This window comes from Protopterus annectens, chromosome 3.part1 (assembly GCF_019279795.1).
Source record: "Protopterus annectens isolate FY-2018-M chromosome 3.part1, PAN1.0, whole genome shotgun sequence".
NCBI lineage: Eukaryota > Metazoa > Chordata > Ceratodontiformes > Protopteridae > Protopterus > Protopterus annectens.
The window spans coordinates 1,232,647,481-1,232,674,511 of record NC_056732.1 but is presented as its reverse complement, the minus strand read 5'-3'; the positions used below and the strand labels follow the sequence as shown (position 1 = coordinate 1,232,674,511).

At 42.0% G+C, this 27,031-nt stretch overlaps 1 protein-coding gene across 1 annotated transcript in view; it reads right to left on the bottom strand.

Moving 5' to 3' along the window:
- Positions 1 to 27,031, bottom strand: part of LOC122797764 (protein lin-54 homolog) — an 881,007-nt gene that overhangs the window by 592,074 nt on the left and 261,902 nt on the right. The window contains exon 5 of the mRNA XM_044066286.1: positions 11,878 to 11,980. Within this exon, the coding sequence (XP_043922221.1) occupies positions 11,878 to 11,980 (103 nt within the window). The remainder of the gene's footprint in view (positions 1 to 11,877; positions 11,981 to 27,031) is intronic.

The following is a 27,031-nucleotide window of genomic DNA, read 5'->3' as shown; positions in this document are numbered from 1 at the left end:
TTGTTCTGCTGTATCAGTTCCTTGTGCTTGATTCCAAGCACAGAATCTCTTCCATTTGTTAGCATAAGATTTTCTAGTACTAGGCCTTCTGGCTTACAAAATGACATTCATCACAGCTTTATTGAGAGGTGTTGTTTGTATGACTACTTGATCAGCCATGCTGCCAGGTTCAGAGTCTATAGCTGGTTGTGCAGGATCTGATTGTTTTGCTGGGACAGTAGTTGTGGTCTTTGAGGCAAGGTCCAAGCTGGGTATTGAGACAAGTTCCTTAGGATTGGGTACCAGTATTGGCAGGGCCAGTCCAGAGCAATTAGTATCATCTTTGGCTTCTCTTGTCTGACTTTTAGGAGGACCTTGGGTAGAAGAGGCAGAGGAGGAAAGGTGTAAACTGATAGGTTTTTCCAACTGAAGGATAGGGCGTCCACTTTCCATGCTTGTCTGTGATAAGTCCTTGTGCAGAATCTTTTCAATTGATAATTTTGAGGAGAGGCAAATAGATCTATGTCTGGGCTCCCCCATTTCTCTGCTATCATGCTGAAGACTTGTAGGATTTAATTTCCACTCGTGAGGATCCATAAGGTTTCTGCTTAAATCGTCTGCCAGAGTGTTTTGTTTTCCTGGCAGGAATTGAGCTTGAATATGTATTTGGAAGGTCAAAGCTGTGTCCCACAGTGCCATGGCTAATCTGCAAAGGGGGTATGAATGTGTGCCCCCTTGCTTGTTTATATACTACATGACTGTGGTGTTGTCCGTCTTTATCAGTAGCTGTCCTGTGTGAAGTAAGTCCTTGAAGGCTGTTAGGTAATTTTGAACAGCTAGCATCTCTTTCTGGTTAATATGTAGATGCATTTGTTTTGGTGACCATATGCCCTGAATGCATCTTCCTGCCATGTGGGCCCCCAGGCATAATCTGATGCATCTGTTGTTATGGTTTGGCTGGCAGGGGGTAGAGTGAATGGCCATCCCAAGTTTTGGTGACATGCCTTTGCCCACCATAGAAACTCCTGTTGCAGGCAGGGAATGAGAGGAATCATTATTTCCAGACTGTGAGAATGCTGACTCCATAAACTTTTTAGGTACCACTGAAGTTTCCTCATATGCAGTCTTGCATATGGAATCAGTAGGATGCAGGATGCCATGAAGCCCAGAGCCTGCAGAATTTGTCTTGCAGAAGACTGGGTTTTTGTTGCCATCAGTTTGAAGTAAGTAGTCAGTTGCCTTTGTTTGTCTGGCGTGAGGTAAGCCATCTGGGCAGTTGTATTCAAGCTTGCACCCAGGAATATTATCTTTTGAGAGGGTACCAGTTGTGATTTATTTTCATTTATTGTGTACCCTAGGCATGTTAGAAGCCTTTTCACAAATGCCAGGTGTCAAAGAAGAGTGCCCTTATTCTCTGCTTGAATGAGACAGTCGTCCAAGTAAGGATATATTTGTATACTTCTTTGTCTGCAAAATGCAATTACTGGTGCCAGGCACTTTGTAAAGACCCTGGGTGCAGTAGATAAGCCAAAGGGCAGTGCAAAGAAGTGGTAATGCATTAAGCCAGCCCTGAATCTGAGGTATCTTCTGCATGACTGTCTTATTGGGACATGCAGGTATGCCTCTTTTATGTCTAAAATCACCAGCCAAGCATTCTTGCCCAGCATGGGCAGAAGCTGCTGCAAAGTCAGCATTTTGAATTTTGGAATGTCCAGGTATGTGTTCAGAATTGATAAATCCAGTATTGGCCACCAGGCCTTGTCCTTTCTGGGTACCAAGAACAGTCTTGAGTAAAATCCTTGTCCTTTTTCCTGTTCTGGTACTGTCTGAATGGCCCTCATATCCATGAGGGACGTAACCTGTTTCTGTGCCTCTGCCCATTGACTTTTTGGCAGATCTGGCCAACCATTTGCCATTGGCAGATTGTGGAAATGGAATCTGTATCCCTGTGATACGATGTTTAGTACCCACTTGTCCTGGGTTATTAAATGCCAATTTTGAGCAAAAAGTGCTAATTTTCCCCCTGTGGGTGCTGCCAAAAGATAAGTGCTTGGTGTAGGCAGAGGGAAAGTCATTGGGATTGCTTTATGTAGGTTTGCACTTTATCTCCTCCTGATTTGGAGGTGGAAGCACCCCATTGCTTTGACCTGTATGAATCTTGCGCCTGGTATCTGGAACCCTTAGGGCATCTGGATTTGCCCCTTTGAGCTCTGTCTGACACAGGAAAGGACCAATTTTTTGTAGGCCAGTGTCTACTGAATCTTGGTGGCTTCACTTGTAAGAAGTCCAACAGTTTGCATAGACTTAGCTTTGTCTTCCATTTTCTTTAAAACCTCTTCTACCTTAATACCAAAGAGAGAATTACGCTGTAAAGGTGCATCTAGCAATTTAGCTTTAACATGATCAGGCAGATTTTGTTCCTTTAACCAGGCATGCCTCCTAATCACAAATCCAGTAACTGCAGCCCTGCAGGAGGCCTCTAAAGAATCAAAACCACATTGCAAAGTATGCAATAATTCCTGCAACTCTTTATTTTCTGCACATTCTGAAATCAACATCATTTTCTGTTTCAGCAATCCCATAACATGATGTTGGTACTTAAGCATATGAAATTGACAGTTTAAGGTCCTGATTGCCAAGGTTGCAGATATATAAACCTTTTTTCCCCATCTGTCCAGTGCCCTTGAATCTCTGTCAGAGGGGGTAGGATTTTTTGCTGTTGAGGCCTTAACTCCCTTTGGACCCTGTGAAATAGTTTCAGGATCAGCAGCAGGGTTTCTAAATAAAAAGTTATGTGAGTCAGGGACCCTGTAATATCTGTCAGGCTTACTGGGGGCTGGAGGTAAGGAGTCAGGGGTCAAGCTTGACTCCGAAAACACATCATCCACAATGTCTAAAACAGGGGAATAGCTAAAGGCCTGTGCTGAAGGAGAAGAAGGAAATCCTGAGTCTCTTTTTTGATTCTGAGAAGTCTTGACTCTCCCAGTGAAAATGCTCCCTCAAAGTATGCAAGGTTTCTCCAAATGAATAATCCTCAGGAGGAGATGCAGATGGAATAGACTCCTTACCATCAGAATCCTCATAGGGAGGCATAGATAATTCCTGATCAGAAGAGGAATCAGAAGAAACAGAAACCTGATCTGAAGAATCATAATCAGTGTCTTGTCTAGGCCTCTTATCAGGAGGGGGAAGGGTACCCCTGATCATGGTAATAAGGTCTTCAGCCATTTTGATCATCTGTTTTTTAGGCATAGAGGCCTGTGCACGTGGCTCATGCATCTGTTTTTTAGTCTTAGAAGTTGCTTTTGTCTTTGGTTTTGCAGCTGTCGTCGTTTCGATATACAAATGTTGAGGTCTGAATACATTCTCATAAGCTGGTGCCTGCTCAGCGGCTCCGGACCCATCCGAGGGTGATACATCCATTGGCCCAATAACCTGAGTATCTTGCGGCATGCTGGACTCCACATGGGTGTCGGTAGAGGCCTGCGACTCGAAGGCAGCGGGTATCAGGGGCTGCAAAAGCACCTCTATGAGTGCCGGCGAACCGGCGACTGGCTTAGGAGAAGCTTCATCATCGGTTTTGGATCTCGACTGCCTTTCTCTGTCCTTTTCTTTGCGCTTTTTTTGTACTCTTGTAGTTGGATTGCTATCCGACGACACTTCTGGGTAGTTAAATCTGTTTCCAAATTACTTTGATGCAAAAATATACCGACGCTTAATAGTGCGTTGGTTAAATCTAGCACAAAACCGACAGCCAGGCACGTTGTGATCAGTGCCTAGGCAAGGAATACAGTATAAATGGAAATCCTTATGAGGTATTTGCTTCCCACAAGTAATACAATTATTAACTTTTTCTGACATTGGTAAAAAGCAAGAAAAAAGTTTCTCCAATGGGGTACTTAGTTTTAGTGAAGACTTTGGTTCTGAAATTGAAACTCAAATATTTCAGTAGTCGGCCGACCGGCACTTGCGAAATGCTTCTGCTTCGGGCACCGCGCGGCAAGAAAGACTAAAGAAAATGGCATTGGCTGCATGTTTTATACCCCTGACGACCTGACATCATGGAAGAGGAGACAGCAACCGACGCAGGACCCAAGACTTTGGAATTCAGGCCGACTGAGGGCAACCTGCCAGCAGATTAACCAAATGTAATGACTGCAACAGTGAAACACGAAGAACATATGGTGCTGGAATGGAAACTGAAGCCTCCCTACAAACATTTCTCTTCTTGAGAACAGGAGGGGAGACTTACAAAGAAATAGAACCCTGCTCCATAACTCTACATGTTAAAGCCTTAGGTTTTTGGTTTTCTAAATGTAACAGTAAGGAACTATGCCTGCTTCTAAAGGTTTTGGGAATAAATAATTTACAGATAGAACTAGAAAAATAAGTTATGTCTTACCATAAAGTTCCATCTATATTGCTGATCCTCGTTCAGTCATTACATGTGGGTATCAGTTCCGAGCTCGGAACTGAGCCGGCCATCTTCCAAGCTCGCGTCAGCTACAAACTCTCAAGCTAAAACTCTTACCCAGAACTTCCCTCTCCCTGTTACCTCAGATTGAGTTTGCAAGTCAAAAGAAGGTAGAGGCTACCTCTGGTCAAATGACCTAACAGAACCCTATGGTGAGATCCACAAGAAGCCACCGGAGGGGAAAGGATGGAGGGTCGTAATGACTAAACGAGGATCAAAAATGCAGATGGAACATTATGGTAAGACATAGCTTATTTATCTGATATTGTTAATCCTCGTTCATTCCTTACATGTGGGACAGAGTCCCCAGCTACCTCTATTCCTGGGAGGCTCTCATGGAAGGACATTCTTGAGCACCATAGAACAAAAAGATGCTCTTCCCCTGGAGGCCAAATCCAATTTATAATGATTGATGAAGGTATGAGGGCTAGCCCAAGTTGCAGCTGCACAAATGTCATGTAAAGAAGCTCTGGCATGGACGGCAGCAGAAGTTGCCACTGACCTTGTAGAATGAGCCTTTATGGTAGTAGGTAATGGAATATTACGTTGTGTATAAATGAAGGTCACAAGGTCTTTCAACCATCTAGCCAATGTGACCTTAGCAACAGCACATCCTAATCTAGGTCCAGAATAGGCCAAAAATAACTGGCCTGATTTATGAGAGACCTTAGTCCTATTCAATTAGAAGCGAATGTGCCTGTGAATATCTAGGGTATGTAGGCAATACTCTCCTCTGTTTGAATGATTGGGGAAGAAAACTGGCAATTCAATGGTTTGATTAATGGACATTTCAGAAATCACTTTTGGCAGAACGGAAGGATTACTTCTCAAAGACACTCTATCTCTATGAAAAATCAAGTATAGACTCTTGATGCATAAGGCTTGAAGCTCAGAAATACGTCTGCCAGAAGTAATGGCGACCAAAAACGAGGTTTTCCATGACAAATATTTGAGGTCACATGAAGAAGCTGGTTCGAAAGGTGGCAGTGTCAGAGCTTGTAGAACTAATGACAGGTCCCATGGTTGAATAGGTTCTCTAAAAGATGATTCACACCTTTTATGAAGGTCTTGCATAATTTGTGTGACATAAGAGATAAGTCTTGGACACCCTCATGGAAATTAGATATTACAGCCAAATGAACTCTAACAGTAGAGGCCAACAGACCCAATTGGAACAGATCAGCTAAATACTCTAGTACTATCGACACTGGTGCTGAAAAAGGATCTACTTGCTTTTCTTTCAGCCAACGGGTAAATCTTTTCCACTTGCTTAGATGAGTACTACTGTTCTAGTGGAAAACTTATAAGATATAATAAGAATGTCCCCTACTGGTAAAGAAAGATCATTCTGCCTGGCAATCAAGGGAATTGGAGGAGCCAAGCTGTGAGCTTCAGGCTGTCCAAGTTGTGATGAATCAGATTCTGCAGATGGGAGATCAACCCCGGGGTTGGATGGAGGATCCATGGCTGATCTAGCAGGTGAGGCCAAAGGAAAGGGAACCAAATCTAAGGAGGCCAATATGGTGCTATGAGGACCACCTTGCTCTTCAACCAATGGGCTTTCTTCAGAAACTGGGGAATGAGGGGAAGAGGTGGAAAAGCATAAAGAAAACCCGAGGGCCAATCCTGGACTAGAGCATCCCTGGGTGACAGTCCTGGAGGGGGAATCAGGGCGAAGTAGTTGCTGCATTTGTAGTTGGTTGGGGATGCAAAGAGGTTGCAGCAAGGATGGCTCTGGCGGTGGAAGATCTCCGTGCTATCAAGGGATTCAGGGACCACTCATGAGGTCGTAGAATGCAACTGCTGAGTCTGTCTGCTATCAAGTTGGAACTCCTGGGAATGTGCATCACTAGAAGAAAACAGTTGGTAGCCATCGCCCATTGCCATATCCTCATGGCCTCTAGACAAAGGGGGTAAGATATGGTTCTGCCCTGTTTGTTGATGTATCAGACCACCACCATATTGTCTGATTGTATCACAATACAGGACGGCAGCAGGGGATGGAATGCTTGCAACGTTAGAAGCACCACCCTCAGCTCCAGAACATTTATATGCAGTTGGGCCTCCAATTCAGACCAAGTGCCTTGATCTGTCTGACCCTGACATAGCCCCCCACCCACCCCATCAGGGAGGTGTCCGTGGTCACTGTAGCCTTGGGCTGCTGGGGGGAGAAGTGGCGAGACCATTATGAAGGGTTGTGGGTCATCCACCAATTTAAATCCTGTTTGCACCTGTGGGTTACTCAAATCTTGGCTGAAAAAGGATGCTGAAAAGGATAGCTATTGTAGAAGCCTCATGTGAAACCTGGCCAGGGGGACAATGGTGATGGAGGCTGTCATAGAACCCAACAGCTGTAGGACAGAGTGAGCTGTGGATTTCTCCCTTGAAAGAATTGGGATCAGTTGTTGTTTAACTCTTAGAATTCTGTGCTCTAGAATGGATGCTCTGCAATTCTTTGTATCCAATACGACCCCTATGAATTCTGTGGACTGAGATGGGGTTAGATTGGATTTTTGCCAGTTCATGGTTATGCCTAGCCTTTTTGAAATGAGGAAAGAGTATGCCGGGGCTTCTTCCAATAGATGTCTGGTGGGGGCGGAGATGAACCAGTCGTCTAGGTATGGAAACACCTGGAATCCTTGTAGTCGCAAGTGAGCTGTGATGACTGCCATGCACTTTCTGAACACTCTGGTGGCTGTAGAGAGTCCAAAGGGCAATACTCTGAACTGGTAGTGACTAGCTCCCACACATAAGCGGAGAAATCTTCTTGATGGCCTGTCCACTTTTATGTGTTAGTACGCATCTTGAAGATCTATTGAGCACATCCAACTGTCTTTTTCTAAAAGTGGGAGGACAGACTGTATTGTGACCATCCAGAATTTTTGTACTTTAACAAACTTGTTCAATACACCGTGATCTAAAATTGGTCTCCAGTCCCCGGTTTTCTTTGGCACCAAAAATAGTCTTGAGTAGAATCCGGATCCTATCTGGTCTGGAGGGACTCTTTGGATGACTCATTTTCTTAGCAGCTTTGCTATATCTAGTGCTGCTTCTTCCCTTTGACTGGGTGGAATGTTGGGTAAGTTTGTTGGGGGGGGGGCAGGACAAAGACTGAAGGGGATATGGTAACCTCTGGTTATTATCCTTTGTACCCATGCGTCAGTGGTGATGGTTAGCCAGGCAGAAGGGTACAAGGAGAAATGACTCCCAACCACCTCCAGAGGAAAGGAGTTGGGCCGCTCTTCAGGAGTGCTGATAGGATTGACCAGGAAAAGAATCCCTGGAACCCTGGTTACGCAGACCCCCTTTGCCCCGAAAAGGGCGTCTTCCCTGTGAGTTTCCCCCCCTGCCTCTAGGGGAAAACTCAGCCTGTGTGTCACGGAAAGGACCCTGAGACTTTTTGTACCATATCTTCCCACTCTTCTGGTTTCTGGAGAAAGCACGTTGAGGGGAAGAATAATGGACACCTACGGCAGAAAGTGTCTTACCGTCCTGTTCACATCTGGCCAGTGTGCTTTTAACTTAGGGTCCAAACAATGAAGGGGCTTTGATGGGAGCACTGAGAAAGGAAGCCTTGAAGGGTTCCGTGAAATTACATAAGCGCATCCAGGTGTGCCATCTCAAAACAATGCCTGAACTCGCTGCTCTAGCCACTCCTTCTGATGTGTGAGTTATCAGACACATGGAGGAGTTTGATATCGATTCAATGGTAGCCAGCTGAGAGGCCACTTTGTCACGGACCTCATCAGACATGGCACCAGCCAAAGTTTCAGAGAGCTCAGATACTAAATCCCTTTGAAGCCTGGTGAAGTGTGCCATAAAATTCAGGGACCTGATTGCAAAGGTCACTGATGCAAAAGTATGCTTCCCTATTCTGTCCAGAGCCCATGACTCTTTGTTGGGTGGATGGACAGTCTGGCTTTATTCTTCCACCAGGTCCTTCTTGGTTGCGGCCGCCACCACCAGTGCATATACAGAAAGACCTTTGGACCAATGGGGGTCAGTAGCAGGAGGGGACAAAATTTTATCTGGCCTCCAGGGAATGGCCGCAATGGTGTCAGGAGCCTTCCACACATGCTGCACGATGAGTCGGACCAGTTTGTTGGCAGGTGGAGTAACCCAGGAGGTAGGGGGCTGGGTGCGAAAAGCCTGCAGGAACACAGACTCTTCAGAGGTCGGGTTAGAGGGATGCCAGTCACCTCTCTGTTTAAGGATTTCGAGGATATCACCAAAGGATACCTCAGAGGGTGAGCAAGGGGATACTTCCCCATCATCAAAGTCTGTGTCTTCAGTAAGGGACTCCTCTGTGGAATCCATGTGTTTCCTCTTGCACAAGCTTTTGCGGTGAACTTCCTCAGAGGGAGAAGCTGGGGAAGACAACGCAAAAGGGGTTTCCTGTGGGAGTACATCCTGAGGCCCTTGCGCCCTGTGCGCTAGGAGTGACTTGTGTACAAAGTGGCCCAGAGGAGGGCAGGGAGACTGACAGTGCAGTATCGCCAGCAGATGCCAAAGCCTTCTCCATTAGCTGGAAGGCTGGTCCACCTGAAGAGGGGTGAGTGTTCTGGACAGGGATGACCCCTCCTCTAAGTGGCTCAGCCTGCCAACTCAGAGTCCCTGGATGGCTGTGAAACACCAAATTACATATGCCACAGCTGACATCCCAGGTTGTAGCAAAGCTCTCCTGCCACGAAGGCAACTGCGGTTCCTTAGTGAGGTCCATAAAGGGAACAGTAGAGGGAGAAGACTGTGCTATATCAAGGGGCTTCAAAAGCACTGAAGGAGGAGAATAAGTAGGGGTATTTAGCAAAGGGTGATCACCTCCCAAGGAAAGATAGGTCCTTGGGGGCAGGATACCTCTGGCCAAAAGCACTTGATCCACAAAAAGCAACACGTTGTGTTCGGAGAGGCTTCTAGTGGATTTCACGGACATGGCAGAGGGGGAGTCAGGTCTATCCACAGATGGAACAAGCTCAGTGCCCACATCACCAGTCTACACTGAAAACAACGGTGCCGTAAGAGACTGTACTACAGGTGTCTGCACCGAGGAAATCATCTGTGCCGAAGTCATGGTCTGCACCGACAGAAAGGTCGGTGCCAAAGTGGTTGTTGGTGCTGAGGTTGGGACCGAAAAATTCGGTGTCAGTAACTGAGTTGTCAGTTCTGGGTAAGGTATTGGAGCCGATGTGGTTACAGTCTGTGCCGACAGAATAGTCGGTGCCAGTAGAGAGGTCTGAACTGAGGAGCCCCTCGGTACCGATACGTTAAAGGGAACGCAAGTCAGTGCCAAAGTCACAGATGGCGCTGATGGCTTCGGTGCTGAGGGTCTAGGCACCGAAAGCGCTGGAGCCGACAGAGTCAGATCTGAAGTAGAAAGCTTAGCCTTCTTGGGTCTCGGCTGATGGGAGTCCCCAGCCGGGGACGAAGGAAGAGATTTGGCCTTTGAAAGATCATCAGTCTTTTTCTTATGGGATCTTGGAGGGGTTGAAGCTTCCGATCCAGAAATAGCCTCTGAAAAGGGAGACTTGAGTAGCCCCTTCAGTAACAATTTATTTTTTCTCTCAATCAACATCCTGTTAGAGAAATTCTTACAATTTCCACAGGGCGGATCAACTGATAAATGAGGCACACCCAAATAATAGACACACAGGCAATGTGCATCTGAAGTAGGTAATTTATGTCCACAATCTGAACATCTCTTAAATCCTGGACTACCTTTTTTATCCATGATAGAAAAGAATGAAATCAGAAAGAATACCAGCAATGGTACAAGAAATACCCAAAGGTAATGAAGAAAAAGGGGTCTACCAATGATGGTATAGAAGAAAATACCTCACGGTAAAAAGACTGACAAATTTTAAGAAGAGATATTTGCTAAATGCGATAAGGTAAGAGAAAACAATTTAGAAACTTTTCTGAGAGAAAAAGTTGTTTTAGATTAAAATGACAACAAATATTGTACTTAGCTCAAGAGAAGTAGCTTGACACAACGAATGGCGATGTGGCAAACAAAATCTGGGGTAACAGGGAGAAGGGAATTCTGGGTAAGAGTTTTAGCTCAAGAGTTTGTAGTTGACACGAGCTTGGAAGATGGCCGGCTTGGTTCCGAGGTCAGAACAGATACCCACACGTAAGGAATGAACGAGGATTAACAATATCAGATTGAATGTTATGTTCCTCCCCAAGCATATAATACAGAACATGTTGTGATCTTTACAGAGAATCTGGTGACCCCACAATAGTTCCTTTTTCTCTTAGACATAAGTCATGAAAAAACAGATACAGTTTCTCACAAAACTAGGATGGAAGTCCAAAACAGGGTCCTTATCTGCCCAGTCGATAAAACCTCCAAACTGCTGAACCTGTGAAGATACAGGAAAGTTTGAGTTTCATTAGTAGCTTCAAAAGCAAGAAAGTTCTGAATTTTGGAATGCATATCTCTACTTTTATATTGTTTACTCTTGAGCCCAAGCAGATGTATAGGCATGTGGGAAGTAGCCTAAAGCTTTGGAATCTGACCAGACATCCGATCCTTGATAGGATATGCCTTACATAGATTAAACTATTGCAACAGTGATCTAATTATGAACATCTCAATTTAAGGTCATAGCCAAAGAATGACATATACTCTGGCATCAGAAAATGTATGCAGTAGCAGAGCAAGTATATATGCTGACATTTTTTGCCCGAGAAGGAAAAAAATAAATGTATGCTAATCTGCTGAGAAAAAAATTTAGAGTACAACTGCCAATGGATTCTTTGAAATATTTTGCAACATAATATATTATTACTATATTTTCAAACATAATGTAAAATACAAAACCATTATATTGTATTTTAGTGTAATTAGCTACAGAAGTTAATTCTACATTTTTCCAATCAGCTTTCGCTAATTCTCCAATATTTAACTTGTTAGATTCCAGAAACAATTCTTTATGAGTCTTAAATCATGCACTCAAAACATATAAAATTCAAAAAGTAACTGATAAATGTAACAAGAGAAGACTATATGGCTACAATTATTCATGCAGTTTAAGACAATATCAAACAACTATAGCTGTTCAAAGAAACTTATGTAAGCCTATTTTGTGCATTATTTGTGAGTCACTGATTATGACATGATGTAGTAGAATTCTACTTGCAGAACTACACTCTCTTTGGAAAGATGGAAAATATACCATAGTCATACATAAAGTTTGCTTGGTTGCATATACCGTAGACAACAGCAGTCAGACATATATCAACTGCTAGTTTATACCCAGTGCAAAATCATCTATAGTGGTGCAGATTCATTAGTATGCTACCAATCTGACCAAGTACACCAAACTCTTGTAAACATAAAAATATTAAATTTATTTCAAGTCATATTTATTACGTTTATTACATAGTGAAAGATGTCAACATTACAGCAGCATGCATGTGTTTACCTTAATTGCTTTAAGTCTTTCTGTTTCATGAAGAACATTGTTGTAGCAGTTGTTACAGTTACAATTACTGCAAAATTCCCCAGTTGCAAAGCAGTCACAATAACTGTAAATTCATAAAATAATTGAAGATAAAAATTAAATAATTTAACTTTTGTTACATTATACACTAACAACAAAAAAAAAATCACTTGCATACATAAAATAAGTATTTTACAAGTCTAATTTAATTAAAATATATTGTATATAATGGGACTGTGTCTGCCATCTGGCTTATATTATGACTAAGACTCACATTTAAAAATTGCTTAGCTTTGCTAATATAAAGTTAGGGGCAGTTTTCTCTCTGTTATCTCTGTTCCTTTCTAATTAGAAATTAAAATAAAAATAATGCAATAATTTCAGACAATCTTGTTTTATTTCAGATCCAATATCCTTCTCAGATATTCATTGATTACCAAGAATATCTTGCCAGAGTTCCATCAAATCATGAAGCAGTAATGTTCCAACTGCACTATGACTCTTGTCTTTGGAATGTTACCAGTATTGTTAAATAGAGAGCTGAGAGGGCTCTAAACATGACTGTGACATTTATTCCTACAGTCAAGCCCTGGTCACTTGAATAAGAGAACAGCATGAATAAGAGAACAGCATGAGGAGAATATAGGGTCCCGTATGACCCCCCCCCCCGAAAACAAAGCAAAATAATTTGGTTACAAAAGTGATATAGTAAATGGACCTCTACAGAAGTAATACAATGAGTAGAATCAACCTTGTTATTTAAAGTTAAGTAGCTAAACAAGATCAGGTTGTGCATAAATACCTACAGAGAGAAGAACATTTTTAAAAAGTTCAGTATCTATGACTGGACTATACTTCAGAAGGTTTAAAACTGAAGTATATATATATATATATATATATATATATATATATATATATATATATATATGAAGCTGGGAAAGAAGGGTATTCTCCCTACTTAGGCAATAAAGCCACCACACCTTTGTACCATGATGCCGGTATACTCCTTTTTTAATATATTGTTAAACAAAACTGTCCAGATTTTTATCACTTTTTTATTTCCAGCTTCCAAACTTCCACAGGAATACCATCTGCTCCTAGAGATTTCCATATTGATTGATTATGTATCACCATTTTTATCACATGTCCATGAAGATCAAGGATTAATTGTACATAAACCCAGGAAAAAATATTCATTAGCAGAAACAAGAAAATAACAAAAACAAAACTTACAAATTATTTCCCCTAAACTTAAAAAGGACAGCAACAATTTTTAGAATACTTTCAGTAAAAGTGTACAGCATTAGTAATACTATAAGAAGGACAGAGATACTAAAATGGTATGATAAATGTGATATATGTGTTATTCTACTAGAAGATGTAACATTCCTGACAGGAAAAGAAAGACTACAAACAGAAAAATTGTGGGGTGGAAATATAATAGGAAACTTGGGAAGTGAAAATTGTTCTGGACTGACTGTGATGTGTAAAAAACTAAAAATATTAGATGTGACATTGGTAAAGATGGTAAGGTTAACTCTTGTGGATGTGAGATGGACCGAACATTTTTACAAAATAATAGCATTATATGTATGTATAACAAGGAAGGAAAGATAATTTATTTCATCAAATATTAGACTATGTTGTGGCTAGCATGAAAATTATAATTCAAAGTGACTTCAGTTGTGATTTAAAAAGAAGACATAAAAAGAAAGGGAAAATGTAAAAAATACAAGAAGTGATAAAATGTGGTAAATTTGCTATGTAGAACAAAAGTCAATGGACTTATAGAAGGGGACACTTGGATCTGAAATTGACTATTTTATATTATTGGAGGGCATGTGGTAGCTGATGGCGATACATTTGTGATGGGATTTCAGACCACTCAGCAAAATGGATGGAGGTGATGGAAGAAAGGGAGTATATTAAAATAGGAAATGGAATAGAAATAATAAATGAGAACTCACAGGTGAAATTTCAGAGTGGAAAGTATTGCAGTTATGGAAGAATCCTATAATTTCTATAAAAACTAGCCTGATTGGTGTTTTGAACTTAAGTAGGAATATAAAAATTTAAGTAAATGTATTGGAGAATTTGAGAATAATACAATAAAGTATTGTAATATGGAAAAAAAATAAATATATAAAAGAAATTGAGAAAAAATAAGGCATTATTGTTTAGGCAGATGTATTATTTGGCATACAGGGCATTGTCAGACCCCACTCTGATGGACCTCCTGCATATTCACAAAACAAACAGCACCAGAATTACCCATTCTAAAGACTTAAACCTTGCCTGTGATATAAATAGGACCTGCTAGAGAGAGGTATGTATCCCAGAGACTACCCTGTCTATCGAACAGGCTCCCCATCCATGTGAAGCAGAGTTCCTCCCTAATCCAATTCAAGTGCAACTTGGACAACTGGATGGGAAACCAGAAATTCATCCCTGGTTTGGCACCTATGTCTCTGATGCAAACAGGTAACCTGTAAATGGTTCATCTCCCAGGCCCATACTTACACTTATCAAGGGTATTAAAACTTGTCAGAGATTTGGGATGCATGGCTAGGCTTAAAAAGGCCCTTGTGGTCATTAGCCTAGTAAACACCTATGAACCTTTGAACATGGGAGAAGGAAAGAGATATCTGCATATCTGGGTAAAATAGTAAAGGGGGATATTAGTATAATGAAAGAAATGAGAACTGTAAAAGGAGAGGTAAAAAGAAAACAAGAGCAAATTATGAGTATTGCAGTACAGCATGTGGAAAATTTGTATAAGAGTATAAGGATAGAAAATAAGAGAATCAAAAGTAAAGAAATTTCCAGAACAATTTAAGGAATAATTTGAAAAAAAAAATGCATTATTATTAGTTAATTAGATGAAGTACTTACGAAAGTAAATGTTGATTCAATCTCAGGTCCAGATGTTATAGGGTATGGAATATATAAGAAATGAATGGACTGGCAAACAGTATTTTGTAAATGTACTGAATGAATGGTTGAAGGAAGGGTTTGTTTATTTATTTATTTATTGCATTTGATAACCGGGAAACTCCACTGGGCCTGGAATGAGCCCATTTTCAGTGGAGGCCCGTGGAAAAAAGCTCCACAAGATTACATACAAGGATAAATATTCATACAACATGAGAAAAAAGTTCACAAAAACTACATACAATGAATGTGTTAATTTGCATAACAGAGGACATCAAGCAGTACTATTACACTGAATGAAAATCTAGTAAAAAAAAAAAAAACAATAGTGAAAAAAGTTACAAACATGGAGAAATAGAAGTAGAAAATGGCACATATTCAAACAACACATGAATGAAATAAATCTACATGATTCATAGTGTGCATTCAAATAATGCATGAGTTTAACATATCTGCAAGGCTAATTCCTATGGGGAGTTGAGTGCAGTTCAAGAATAGTAGGAGACAGTCTAAAGTGACAGGGAAGCAGTAGGTAGGCAGAGTGAAAGGGAAGGAAGTGAAAGTTAGAAGTATAACACTGGTGATGGAAATCAAGTGTTGGGGTTGTGTTTTGGGGTACAGGAGCATAACCAATCTGAAGAGAGATGTAGTTTGAGGGACTTTTTAAGGAAGGCTGGGTTGCTGATAGTTCTGAGTAAATGGGGGAGATCATTCCATTATTTAGAGATGGTACAGGAATAGAACATTTGACTGGCTGTAAGCTTAGGTTTCTCTATGGACAGTAACATTTTCTTTTTGGACCTGAGGTGTCGGTTAGGCTGGTACATGGTCAGAATGGAGGAGAGGGAGGGGCAAGTTTCTGGGTGGTAGATGAGCTTGTGGGCTGTAGGTAATTGTAAGAATGTGAGATAGTTGGGGTATTCTAGCCAATTTAGTTGATGCAGAGAGGAACAGTGATGGGTGGAAAATTTAGCATTTGTAGCAAATTTAGCAATTTTGTTGTAGCAGGAGTCTAGTTTTGTCCTCAAGGAGGACTGTAGATTGGGAGCACCATATAGGAGTGCTGGAAGCAGGATGGATAAGGCCAGAGCCTTTTTGGTGGAGAGGCTAAGAAAATAGTTGTGCCTATACAGGACACTTAGTTTTAGATGCTGCTGTAGATGTGAAGGTCAAAAGATAATCTGTCATCAATGGTGACACCTAGCAATTTGTTACTGGGGACGACATCAATGATGATGTTATTTTGGGAATGAATGGAGAATATTGACTTGTCAACAGTGCTGGATTTTGTGGGGGGTAAATATTAAAAGTTTTGTTTTATTGGGGTTGAGAGCAAGACAGTTTTTGGGAAATCCAGGTTTCAATATAATGAAATGTTTCTTGGGTGAGATGCTGTAGTGTAGGGGCAGATTTAGCAGAGCTGATAATATTCGGGTCATCTTCATATTGGATGACAGTACTGTGGGTGAGAGAGGAATGAAAGTTATTGACAAATATGAATCAGAGGGGGTCTCATTATTGAGCCTTACAACAAAATCAATCAACCCCAAATGCCAAAGGTGTCCCAAAGCGGTACAACAAAGTAGGAAAATCTTCAAGCTATACCACCACGAGCTTGTACTGTGTCAGTAGTGATAAAAACACTCTTTATTCAAAGAAAAACAATAAAAGTGTTAAAAACACACAAAATTCCCAGCTGAGATAAGCGCTTTTGGCTTCTTAAGCCTTCTTGAGATCATAAATAACAAGTGCTGGGTAAAAACATATATATTGTATTGCAGTCAATCCAATGGCTTAAAATATTTTTTGTCCTATCAGCAGTGCACCTCTTAACTCTCAGTCCTTGGTCAGAAACAAACTCTGCACAGGCTCTAGCTTCCAATCAATATCATTTGCTGCTGCTCCAGCGTCCTCAATCAGGTATGTACACACTCTGTTCTTTGCATCTCTGCAGTCAGAGAAGATTAACACCTTATAGTGTGTAAGTACCAATCAAATTCTTTAAGTATAGTTTCCTTGTTGCCAAGCCTTCAGCCAATCTTGTAAACACTGCCATTTCTTCATTATTCATATGAACTTTTCCATTACTAACCTACTATAAAAAGCGGACAATGTTAACCTAATAAAGTGGTTTTACAACTTTTTATTTAGTTTTAATATTTATTTTTATTATTACTGTTCATCTATGCTTCCTTTATACATTGCTGTCTATTAACAAAAGCTTCCTGGTTAAAAACAAACAAAAAAAATTTAAAAGGCCCACATTAAGCAAAATATTTGCATTGCTTCATACGAGGAACAAAAGCCTTAAAGAGGTTCTCATCCTGGTTTTCTGCATATAATCTTTTGGCTCAACAAAATATTGGTAGAGAAAAAAATAAATGAATAAGAACACATTTACGGTAACTCCTGATATATCCCCAAGTTTACCATGTATTCCACTGAGGAAGTATAGCCATTACAAGGACTGTCCTTATGGTAATTATAAGTTTATCTTGCCTTTGCAGGATGAAAATATGGGTCTAAATCAGAACATCAAAGTATTAAAACTTTGAATGTTCTGATATCGAACACTATTCAGCGAGCGCTAAGAATAGCGAAGCTGCAGAACAGCAAATTCTTTCCTAGGGAAAGAATTCAGTTGGCCATTTCTGTGGCTTCGCTATTCTTAGCGCTGTGGTGGAAAGTTATGGGTTAGGTTCAGGTAAGTGTGTGATTGTTTGTATGTTAGGGTTAGGGGCGGGTTAAGTGAGTTAGGGTTAGGGCGCGGGTTAGGTGAGTGTGTGACAGTGACAGACCTTAGGGTTAGGGTTTGGGTTAAGGTAAGTGGGTAGATAGTAGTGTATGTTTAGTTTAGTGTAGCGTTAGATTTAGGAATTTAAGTGCATGTGTGCAGTTGCTGTTTGTTTGATGTGCTTGTGTTGTGTGTATGTGTTTCGGAGCAGCAAATTTTTTCCATGGGAAAAAATTTGCTGTTCTGAATGTTCGACATTTTCATGTTTAGATGTTTTGGGGCCGATGAAATAGCGTTTGCTATTTTCATATTTCGATAACGTGATATAAACATGAAAATATCATCTTTTATTATTTATTTTTGTTGTTAAATGGTACCAAGCGCCATCCCCCGATCACAGCCGGAGGGTGTAAGTAATGGAAACACAACCCATCGGACACTAAAAGTCCCAGATATGTCCTGCTAATGAGAGGCTACTAATTAGTTCCATCCCTCAAAGTACAAGGGCAGAATCCCTTAGCGAACAGGATAAAGGGGAGTGGGGGGTAAGTATTGACTGACTTGGACAGTCCAGACAATTACAATCTCAAAATTGTGCTGGGATAAAAATAAACCAATATAAACAAACCAACTAATATTGGATAGTACTGAAACTACTTCCCATCTCTATGCCCTCTTGAATATAAAACTCTATTCAATCAAAAGGGAGCAAAGGTCCCCACAACTCATATGTCATACCTAAGTTCTCACATACTTGTAACAGTTTAGCTGAAAGGAATAATATCAGTTCAATTAACAGTTAAATGTCTATTCTTTAAAACTGGTTTCAATGGGATCATAATATTAAGACCTGGTGGTCGGTGGGCTTGCAGATTTGTAATCCAACCTATTTCACAAATTTCTGTGAGATTTTGTATATCTCTACCTCTAAGGTTGGTTGGTAGAGTTTCCAAAGCTTTAAATGTAAATGCATGGTTGGGATTATGCAAAATATAGTTTGCTAATGGATTCATTGTGTCTTTATGTCTGATGTCTCTTAGATGTTGCAGTATCCTTTCTTTAAACTTCTGATCCGTTTTGCTTATACAAAAACCTGGGCATTTCCCACAAGTTGCTAAGTAAACCAGATGTTTGGTACTGCAGGTGCTTTTACAGCAAATTCTTTTGCTGTTATTGGATGTATGAAGGTTTTTTTAGTGTCAATAAAAGGACAAGCTTTGCACCTTTTGCATCTGTGGGTGCCCTGGTGTAGGACACTTTTATATTTAGGGAGACCATCTTTATTACAAAGTAACCTTTTGATATTCTTCTTGTTCTTGAACACAAACCTAGGCTGTTCACCTACTATATCCTTAATCTTATCATCCTCAGTTAGGACAGACCAAAATCTCTTTACTATTTCACAATCAGTACTGTAAGTAAGAAGACAGTTTAGTTGCTGAGATTCATAATTAATGGCTTCATTGGCCTCACCACATGTCTGCTTGGAAAAATATGGGCGTCCTTTGGTGCCTCTCACTATTCCAGTCTTCATTCATGCCCCAAGATCTATATCTCAATAACCTCTATCTTGCAAATGCTGATAAAGATGTCAACATTCTTGGTCAAAATCATGTTCTTCCATACACAGACTTGAAATACGAGTGACCTGGTTCTAAATGATATTTTTGAAGATATGTTTAGCATGCATACTACTTCGGTGGAGGTAATGATTCTTCCAAGTGTTTTTCCTGTGAATGGTAGTGCTTAAAAGTTTGAAATGAAACAAACAAACTGCTGAATACACTTAATAAATCCAATGACGAACAAAGCAGGAAACAGTATTTCACTCTGTCGATTTAATATAGAATGAAGACACAGTATACATAAAACTCTTTTTGTCTTGTAGATACAAAGACCTCCTCAGATGTAACAAACTACATTTAAAAATGTTTTAAATACAGGCATTACCCAGTCATGTGGTCCCAGTCACTTAATGAGATTACCCGTGGGTGAGGTTTTTAAAACAAAGTAACAAGGCACTTTACTTTATGGTATTTGTGTTGTTTACCAAAAGCACTTTCCATCACGAGTTTACCACGTAGTACATAACAAGTTGGTACCTAGTACCATACTACTTGTACAAACAACAAACATAACCAAAATGTGTAAAAATTCTATAAAAAAATCGTAGTTTAACCTACGTACCTATGTGTCCACATATAAAATCTACTCGTTTGTTTGTGTATATATATCTACATGCAAAGTTAGTGTTTCAAATATGAAATCTAGCATGTAACATAGTAATGGAATGAAAGCAGCCATGAGCAAGATAGTCACAGTTACAGAAGTAACTATAGATATACCAATAGTTCACGGGCAGCAGCCATAAATTCGGTTGCCAGTACATCCAATGACACTGGACCTAAAGAAGGATCAGTGCATGCCGCATTTTCCTACCAGTTTCCAGTACCAGTCACAGAGAAGATATACAAATACCCCAGGTTCTCCAGCCAAATCCGAAGCCCTTTCGGGATGATCACATTTTTGATGCATTCATTAAAGTAAGAAACTTCAAGTTGTAGTTTCTTACTTTTCAATAACTTCTGGTCAAGGTTTTTCAGTTTATTAACAATATCTTGTTCAAAGTTATTAGTTTCAACTAACAGTTCATTACCATTTACGTTGTTAGCATTCTGTGTGAAGGAAATATTATCGTTGAGCCAGACATGTATATTGGTAGCTGCTGCCCATTCTTTAGAGTTACTAGGTACTGTTCGTACCATTGTCTGACTGCGTAAGATGTTAGTTACCGGTCGCCTCACGTCTGCCTGGCCCATAGGTAAACTTCCAGCAGACGAATCACCAGCAAGACTGTTAGGATGTGGTAAACTGCTACTGCTGGGACCAACTCCTTTTTCTTTTTGACTAACCAAATTCTCCTGCCGCTGCTGGTCAAGCAAATCCAGCCTAGCAGACATGTGTTCCAGCTTTTGAGTGAGTAGTTGCAAAAGTGCCAATAGCTCGCCAATTTGTTGCGGCAACTGAGACAAAAGTAGCGAACTGGTACAGACACTGTCCTCGCTAGTATTCGCCATAAGGAAACAATGTAACTTCAAAGGTTGAAACGAAACAAACAAACTGCTGAATACACTTAATAAATCCAATGACGAACAAAGCAGGAAAAAAGAAGTTATGTTCTTACCATAACGTTCCATGTGATTTGTTCATCTCGCCATTGTTGTTATACGTGGGTTCGGAGCCGATCCATCGGCTCCGAGTCAGCCGCTTTCCAAGCTCTAGATCTCTGAGAAGCTCGAGACACAGTCCCTATCCCATGATGCTCTGCTGCCAAACCCCAGGATCTAGTTTGCTGAACCTAGCAAGAAACACAACTAAGCAACCCAATATAACAAAGTAAATATTTACAATTAGTTAAAAGATAACCTGGCTGACAAGAGGATAGTAGTAAGATCAAACAGACCACCAGCCATACCCGTTCTTCCAGAACATGGAGTGGGAAGGTGGGAGGGAGTGTAAGAACAAAGGCAAAATGAACAACTCACATGGAACGTTATGGTAAGAAATCTCGTCATTTGTTCGTACACGTGGGTAGCGTCCCAAGCACCCTAATCCTGGGCGGCTCATGGGAGTAAATTCCTGAGAACCGGGGAACCAAAGGAAGCCCTGTCCCTGGAGGCCCTGTCCACTTTGTAACGAATAATAAACGTATGAGGTTTGGACCAAGTAGCAGCTGCACAAATGGCGTCCAAAGGTAAATGAGTTGCGTGAGCTAAGGACATAGAAACAGCCCTGGTAGAATGAGCTTTCACTTCACATTCTAAAGGTTGATGGGATAAAGAATATGCAAACTTTATACAATCAGAAAGCCATTTGGACAACGTAACTTTGGATACTGAAAGGCCCTTCTTATTGTCTGCATGGGAAACAAATAGTTGATCTGATTTTCTGAATTCTTTTGTTCTGTCCAAATAAAATCTCAATTGTCTGTGAACATCAAGCTTATGCAACATGTATTCCAATTTACTGGCATGATGCCTGAAAAAAGTGGGAAGTTCAATGGACTGGTTCAAGTTCGCTTTGGAACAGACCTTTGTGTTCTTAGAGACACCCTGTCGGGGTAAAAGACCAAATATGGGAGCCTAACAGAGAGTGTTTGAAGTTCAGAAACTCTACGCACTGAAGTAATGGCCACTTAGAAAACTGTCTTCCAAGAAAGGAACTTCAATGGACAAGAAGATGTGGGCTCAAAAGGGGGAAGCATGAGTTGAGACAGCACCAAATTTAGATTCCAGGAAGTAATCAGATGTCTGATAGGGGGTCGAAGGTGATGAGTCCCTTTCAAAAAGGCTTTACATAATCTGTGGGACATAATGTTAGAACCTCCGCATCCCACATGGAAGTTAGATATGGCAGCCAATTGAACCCTTATAGTAGCGGCTGCCGCACCACCATGGAAAAGTGAAGTCAAAAATTCCAGAATGCCATGAATAGGGGTGATAAAGGGATCAATACCATGTTGAGAAGCCCAATGAGCAAATCATTTCCATTTACTGTTATATAGTTTCCTGGTAGAGACTTTATGCGAGGAAATCAGAATATGCTGAACCGCGGGAGACAAATCATGAGACCTGGCTAGGTTGGGAAGTGGAGCAGCCAAGCTGTCAGTTTGAGGGATACAAGAGAGGGGTGAAGAACTCCTGACGAATGAGTCAGAAGGTCTGGCACTGGGTCCAGACCCCAAGGTTCTTCCACTTGGTATTGTTGAAGGAAGGGGAACCATATCTAACGAGGCTATCAGAATAACAGTCCTTCCCAGGCTTTTGGCTTTCTGTAAAAATTTGGGGATCAGCGGGGATGGAGCAAAGGCATATAGGAGACCCAAGGGCCAATCATGTATGAGTGCATCCCTTGGGATGTCCCCCAGTGGAGGGAACAGGGCAAAGGAGCTTCTGCATTTGGCATTCATCGGGGATACAAAAAGGTTGCAGCAAGGCTGGCCCCATTTGTGGAATATCCTTTTCGCCACTCATTCTTTGAGGGACCACTCATGAGGCAATAGAATGGCTCTGCTCAATTTGTCTGCTATCACGTCGGATGACCCCGGAATGTATGTTGCTATCAGGAATCACCTAATGGATACAGCCCACTGAGAAATTCTCAGGGCCTCTCGGCATAAGGGGTAAGATTTGATTTCCCCCTTGCTTGTACCAGACTACCGACAAGTTGTCTGTCTGTATTGCAATCGTCTCTTGAGGTAGAGAGTCATGAAAGTGTTGCAACGCTAGGAACACCACTCTCAACTCCAAGACATTGATGTGCAAACTGGATTCCATCTCTGACCAAGTACCTTGGACAGTTCTTCCCTGACGCAGCCTCCCACCCTATCAGGCAAGCATCCATGGTCACTGTGGCTGTGGGAGGGTGGAGTACAAACAGATGACCTACAGTAACTTGGTGGCTGTTCAACCACCAAAGGAGGTCCTTTGCAAGTATTTGTCAGTAGAATCTTGTGTGACATTGGAAGTTGTTGATAAGACCACGGTGTGAAGAGTAACCATTGGAGTATCCTCATGTGCATGAGCCCCAGAGGAACCCCTATGAGAGTCGCTGCCATGGTGCCTAACAGCTTCAGAACTTGGAATGCAGGGACTTTCTTTTCCATCAATAAAAGGGATACTTGAATTCATAAAGAAATTACTCATTCTTGAGGCAATTTGAGCAGGGTGGTGGTGGTGTCTAGATCTGCTCCTATAAAGGAAATATACTGCGACAGTGATAAAGCAGATTTTTCAAAATTTAAGGTTATGCCCAAATGGGAGCACAGGCTGATAGTGTAATCCCTGGTGTGGATCAGCCGATGCCTGGTGGTGGTGGTGAGGAGCCAGTCGTCGAGATATGGAAAAACCCGGAATCCTAAATGTCTCAGGTGAGCTGTGACAACTGCCATGCATTTGGTGAACACTCTGAGGGCTGTGGTGAGACCAAAGGGCAGAGCTCGGAACTGGTAGTGACTGGCCCCCAGCCGGAAACGCAAGTGATCTCTGGATGGCCTGGCCATTTTTATGTGGTAGTATGCATCCTTGAGATCTATCGAGCACATCCAATTGCCCGTTTTGAGAAATGGGATTATCGACTGAAGCATAACCATCCGGAACTTTTCCTTCTTGACAAAGGAGTTGAGATTGGTGAGGTCTAAAATGGACCTCCAGTCCCCTGTTTTCTTTGGAACTAAAAAGAACCTGGAGTAAGTTCCAGATCCTATTTGGTCCACCGGACTGGCTGGATGACTATTTTTTCCAGCAGCCTCTGAATTTCTATGGCTGCTAGACTCCATGAACTGGGTGGAGCGACTGGGATTCTTGTCCGAATGGAAGGGAATTCTGAAAAGGAAATTATGTAGCCTCTGGTGATTATGCTTTTTACCCAGGAATCTGATGTAATTCCTAGCCAGGCATCTGGGTATAAAGCTAAGCGTCCCCCGACTGCCTCCAGAGTACGACGGCCGGGCCTCCTCTCAGGAGCGTTGATAGGGTTTGCCAGGGAACTGGTCCCTGTCACCCTGGTTCTGCGGACCCCCTCTGCCACCTAAGCGGTATCTAGCATTATACCCCCTCCTCTGCCCCTGGAGGGGGTTTCACTATGTGTGTTCTGGAAAGCTCCTTGGGACTTTCGGAACCACATTTGTCCACCTCTCTGCCCTTTGGGGTATGGTCTAGTGGGTGTGGAAAAATGGACTCCTACGGCAGATAGAGTCTTTCCTTCCTGCTCACACCTAGTGAGTGTATCCTTGACTTTGGGCCCAAACAAGGAAGAGCCATCAAATGGGGTATTTACAAAGGAAGACTTGAAGGCTTCTGCAAAGGAGCATAAGCATCCAGGATTGTCTCTGCAGAGCTATCGCTGACCCCGCTGTCCAGCTCGATCCCTCGGCTGCATACCTAAATGAGCTTCATGGACGAGTTTACAATGGAATTAAGGGTGTTAATCTGTGCCATCACTTTCTGGGAGACAGCATCACCTGTGTTACCCTGTAGAGTATCTCCAAGCTCTTTTAAGAGATCTCGTTGAAGATGGGTAAAATGGGTTAAATAGTTAAGCGATCTCATTGCAAATGTCGTGGAACTAAAGATGTGTTTCCCATATCTGTCCATCGTCCTGGAATCTCTATTAGGAGGATGGACAGAGAAAGAGGTGTCTGACATCTCTTTCTTGGTGGCCGCCGCCACCACCATGGCATCAACGGGAACCCCTTTTGTAAAAAAGGACTTATCTTGAGGGCAGATGATAAATTTGTTGGGCCTCCGAGGGACCGGTTCCATAGAATCAGGAGACTCCCACGCCTTTCGAGCGATCAAGTCCATTAATTCATCGAAAGGCGGAGTAACCCAGGAGGTGGAGGGTTGAGGCCCAAAGGCCTTCAGGAGCACTGACTCATCCTCAGTAGGGGTAAGGGACTGCCAGTCACCCCTCTGCCTTAGTATTTCAAGGATGTCTGCAAAAGAGACATCCTCAGAGGAGGACCATGGGGAACCTTCTGATTCCTCCAAGTCGGTGTCTGATGTTAAGGATTCCTGGAGGTAATCTAAATGCCTCCTCTTACACAGTCTTTTCCTGGGGACTTCATCAGTGGGGGGGTCTGGTGAAGTCTCAGTCAAGCAAGGGTCACACAATGAGGTTACCTGAGGCTCTGGGTCTGCATGCGTGGTGGTTTTCCATTTTCCAGCATAGTTCCTTCTTGTTGAAGGTCTGCGTGCTTCAAGAATAATGTCTTTTACTCTTTGGGAAAGTTCTGGATTAGTTGCTGCTATGTGATGTTCCATGCAGTTAGTTGCAACATTTTTAGGTTTGGATGTATGATGCTGTAGTTGTTCTGAGTTAACATCAAAGGCATCAGGGGTATTGGCCACATATTGTTCCGAGACATGCTCCTCAGTAGTGGGTACCAGTGTTGTCTTGGCCAGTTCAGAGCTATCAGGATTATCCTTGGACGTTCTTCCTTGATTTTCAGTAGTACCTTGTGTATCAAAGGAAGAGGTGGGAATGCATATGCTGTTAGGCCTTTCCAGTTGAAGGAGAGCGAATCCACTTTCCATGCTAGTGGGTGGAATGTCCTTGTGCAGAATTTTTTGAGCTGGTGATTGAGAGGTGATGCGAATAGGTCTGTCTGTGGCATTCCCCATTTCTTTGAGATGGTCTTGAAGATGTCCGGGTGCAGCTTCCATTCGTGGGCATCCGAAGTGGTTCTGCTTAATATATCTGCTAGAGTATTGTCTTTCCCCGGTACAAATATTGCCTGTAACTGGATGTTGTAGCTGAGTGCCAGGGTCCACAGCTCCAAGGTCATTCTGCATAGGGGGTATGAATGAGTGCCTCCCTGTTTGTTGATGTACCACATGACTGTGGTGTTGTCTGTCCTTATCATCAACTGGCCCTCCTTGAGAAATGGTTTGAACTTTTGGATTGCCAGTTTTACTGCCAGCATTTCTTTTAGGTTGATGTGCAGGTGAAGTTGATCCTGTGTCCACAATCCTTGCACGCATTTGTCCAGCATGTGGGCCCCCATCCTAGGTCTGAAGCGTCTGTTGTGATGGTCTGGCTTGCTTGACATCTGCGAAAGGGTAGGCCTGGGTTTGACTGGCATGCCTGAGCCCACCATAGGAACTCCTGTTTTAAGCATGGAATTAGTGGGATTTCTGTTTCTAGACTGTGTCTGTGTTGGGACCATAAATTCTTTAGGTACCACTGTAGTTTTCTCATATGTAGTCTGGCAAATGGAACCAAGATTATGCATGATGCCATGAAGCCCAAGGCCTGCAGTACTTTTCTTGCTGTTAACTTGTTCAGTTTTGTTAGTGCCAAGAAGTAAAGAGGAAGTTCTTTTGTTTTTCTGTAGTCAGGAATGCCATTTGTTTTACTGTGTCCAATTCAGCCCAAGAATGTCCTTGTTTGGGATGGTATCAGCCTTGACTTTTGTAAATTGACTGTGTATCCCAGTGCTTGTAGCAAGTAAATGACCCTTTGTAAATCTGTTGTCAGCTTGCTTTTGTTGTCCCCTTGTAGCAGGCAGTCGTCCAGGTATGGGTAAATTTGAATTCCTGTAGTCTGCAATGGCGATTACTGATGCCAGGCATTTTGTGAATACTCTGGGCGCAGTAGATAAGCCAAAGGGCAATGCTGAGAATTGATAGTGCTCTGATCCTGCAAGAAATCTGAGGTATCTTCTGCAGATTGGTCGAATGGGGACGTGCAGGTATGCCTCCTTGAGATCTAGAGTTACCAGCCAAGACTCCTTGCCCAGCATGGGAAGAAGCTGCTGTAGTGTCAGCATTTTGAATTTTGGGACAATGATGTATGTATTTAAGGTGGACAGGTCGAGAATTGGTCTCCAACTTTTTTCCTTTCTTGGAACTAGGAATAATCTGGAATAGAACCCCTTTCCTTGCTCTGCTGTTGGCACTCTTTCCACAG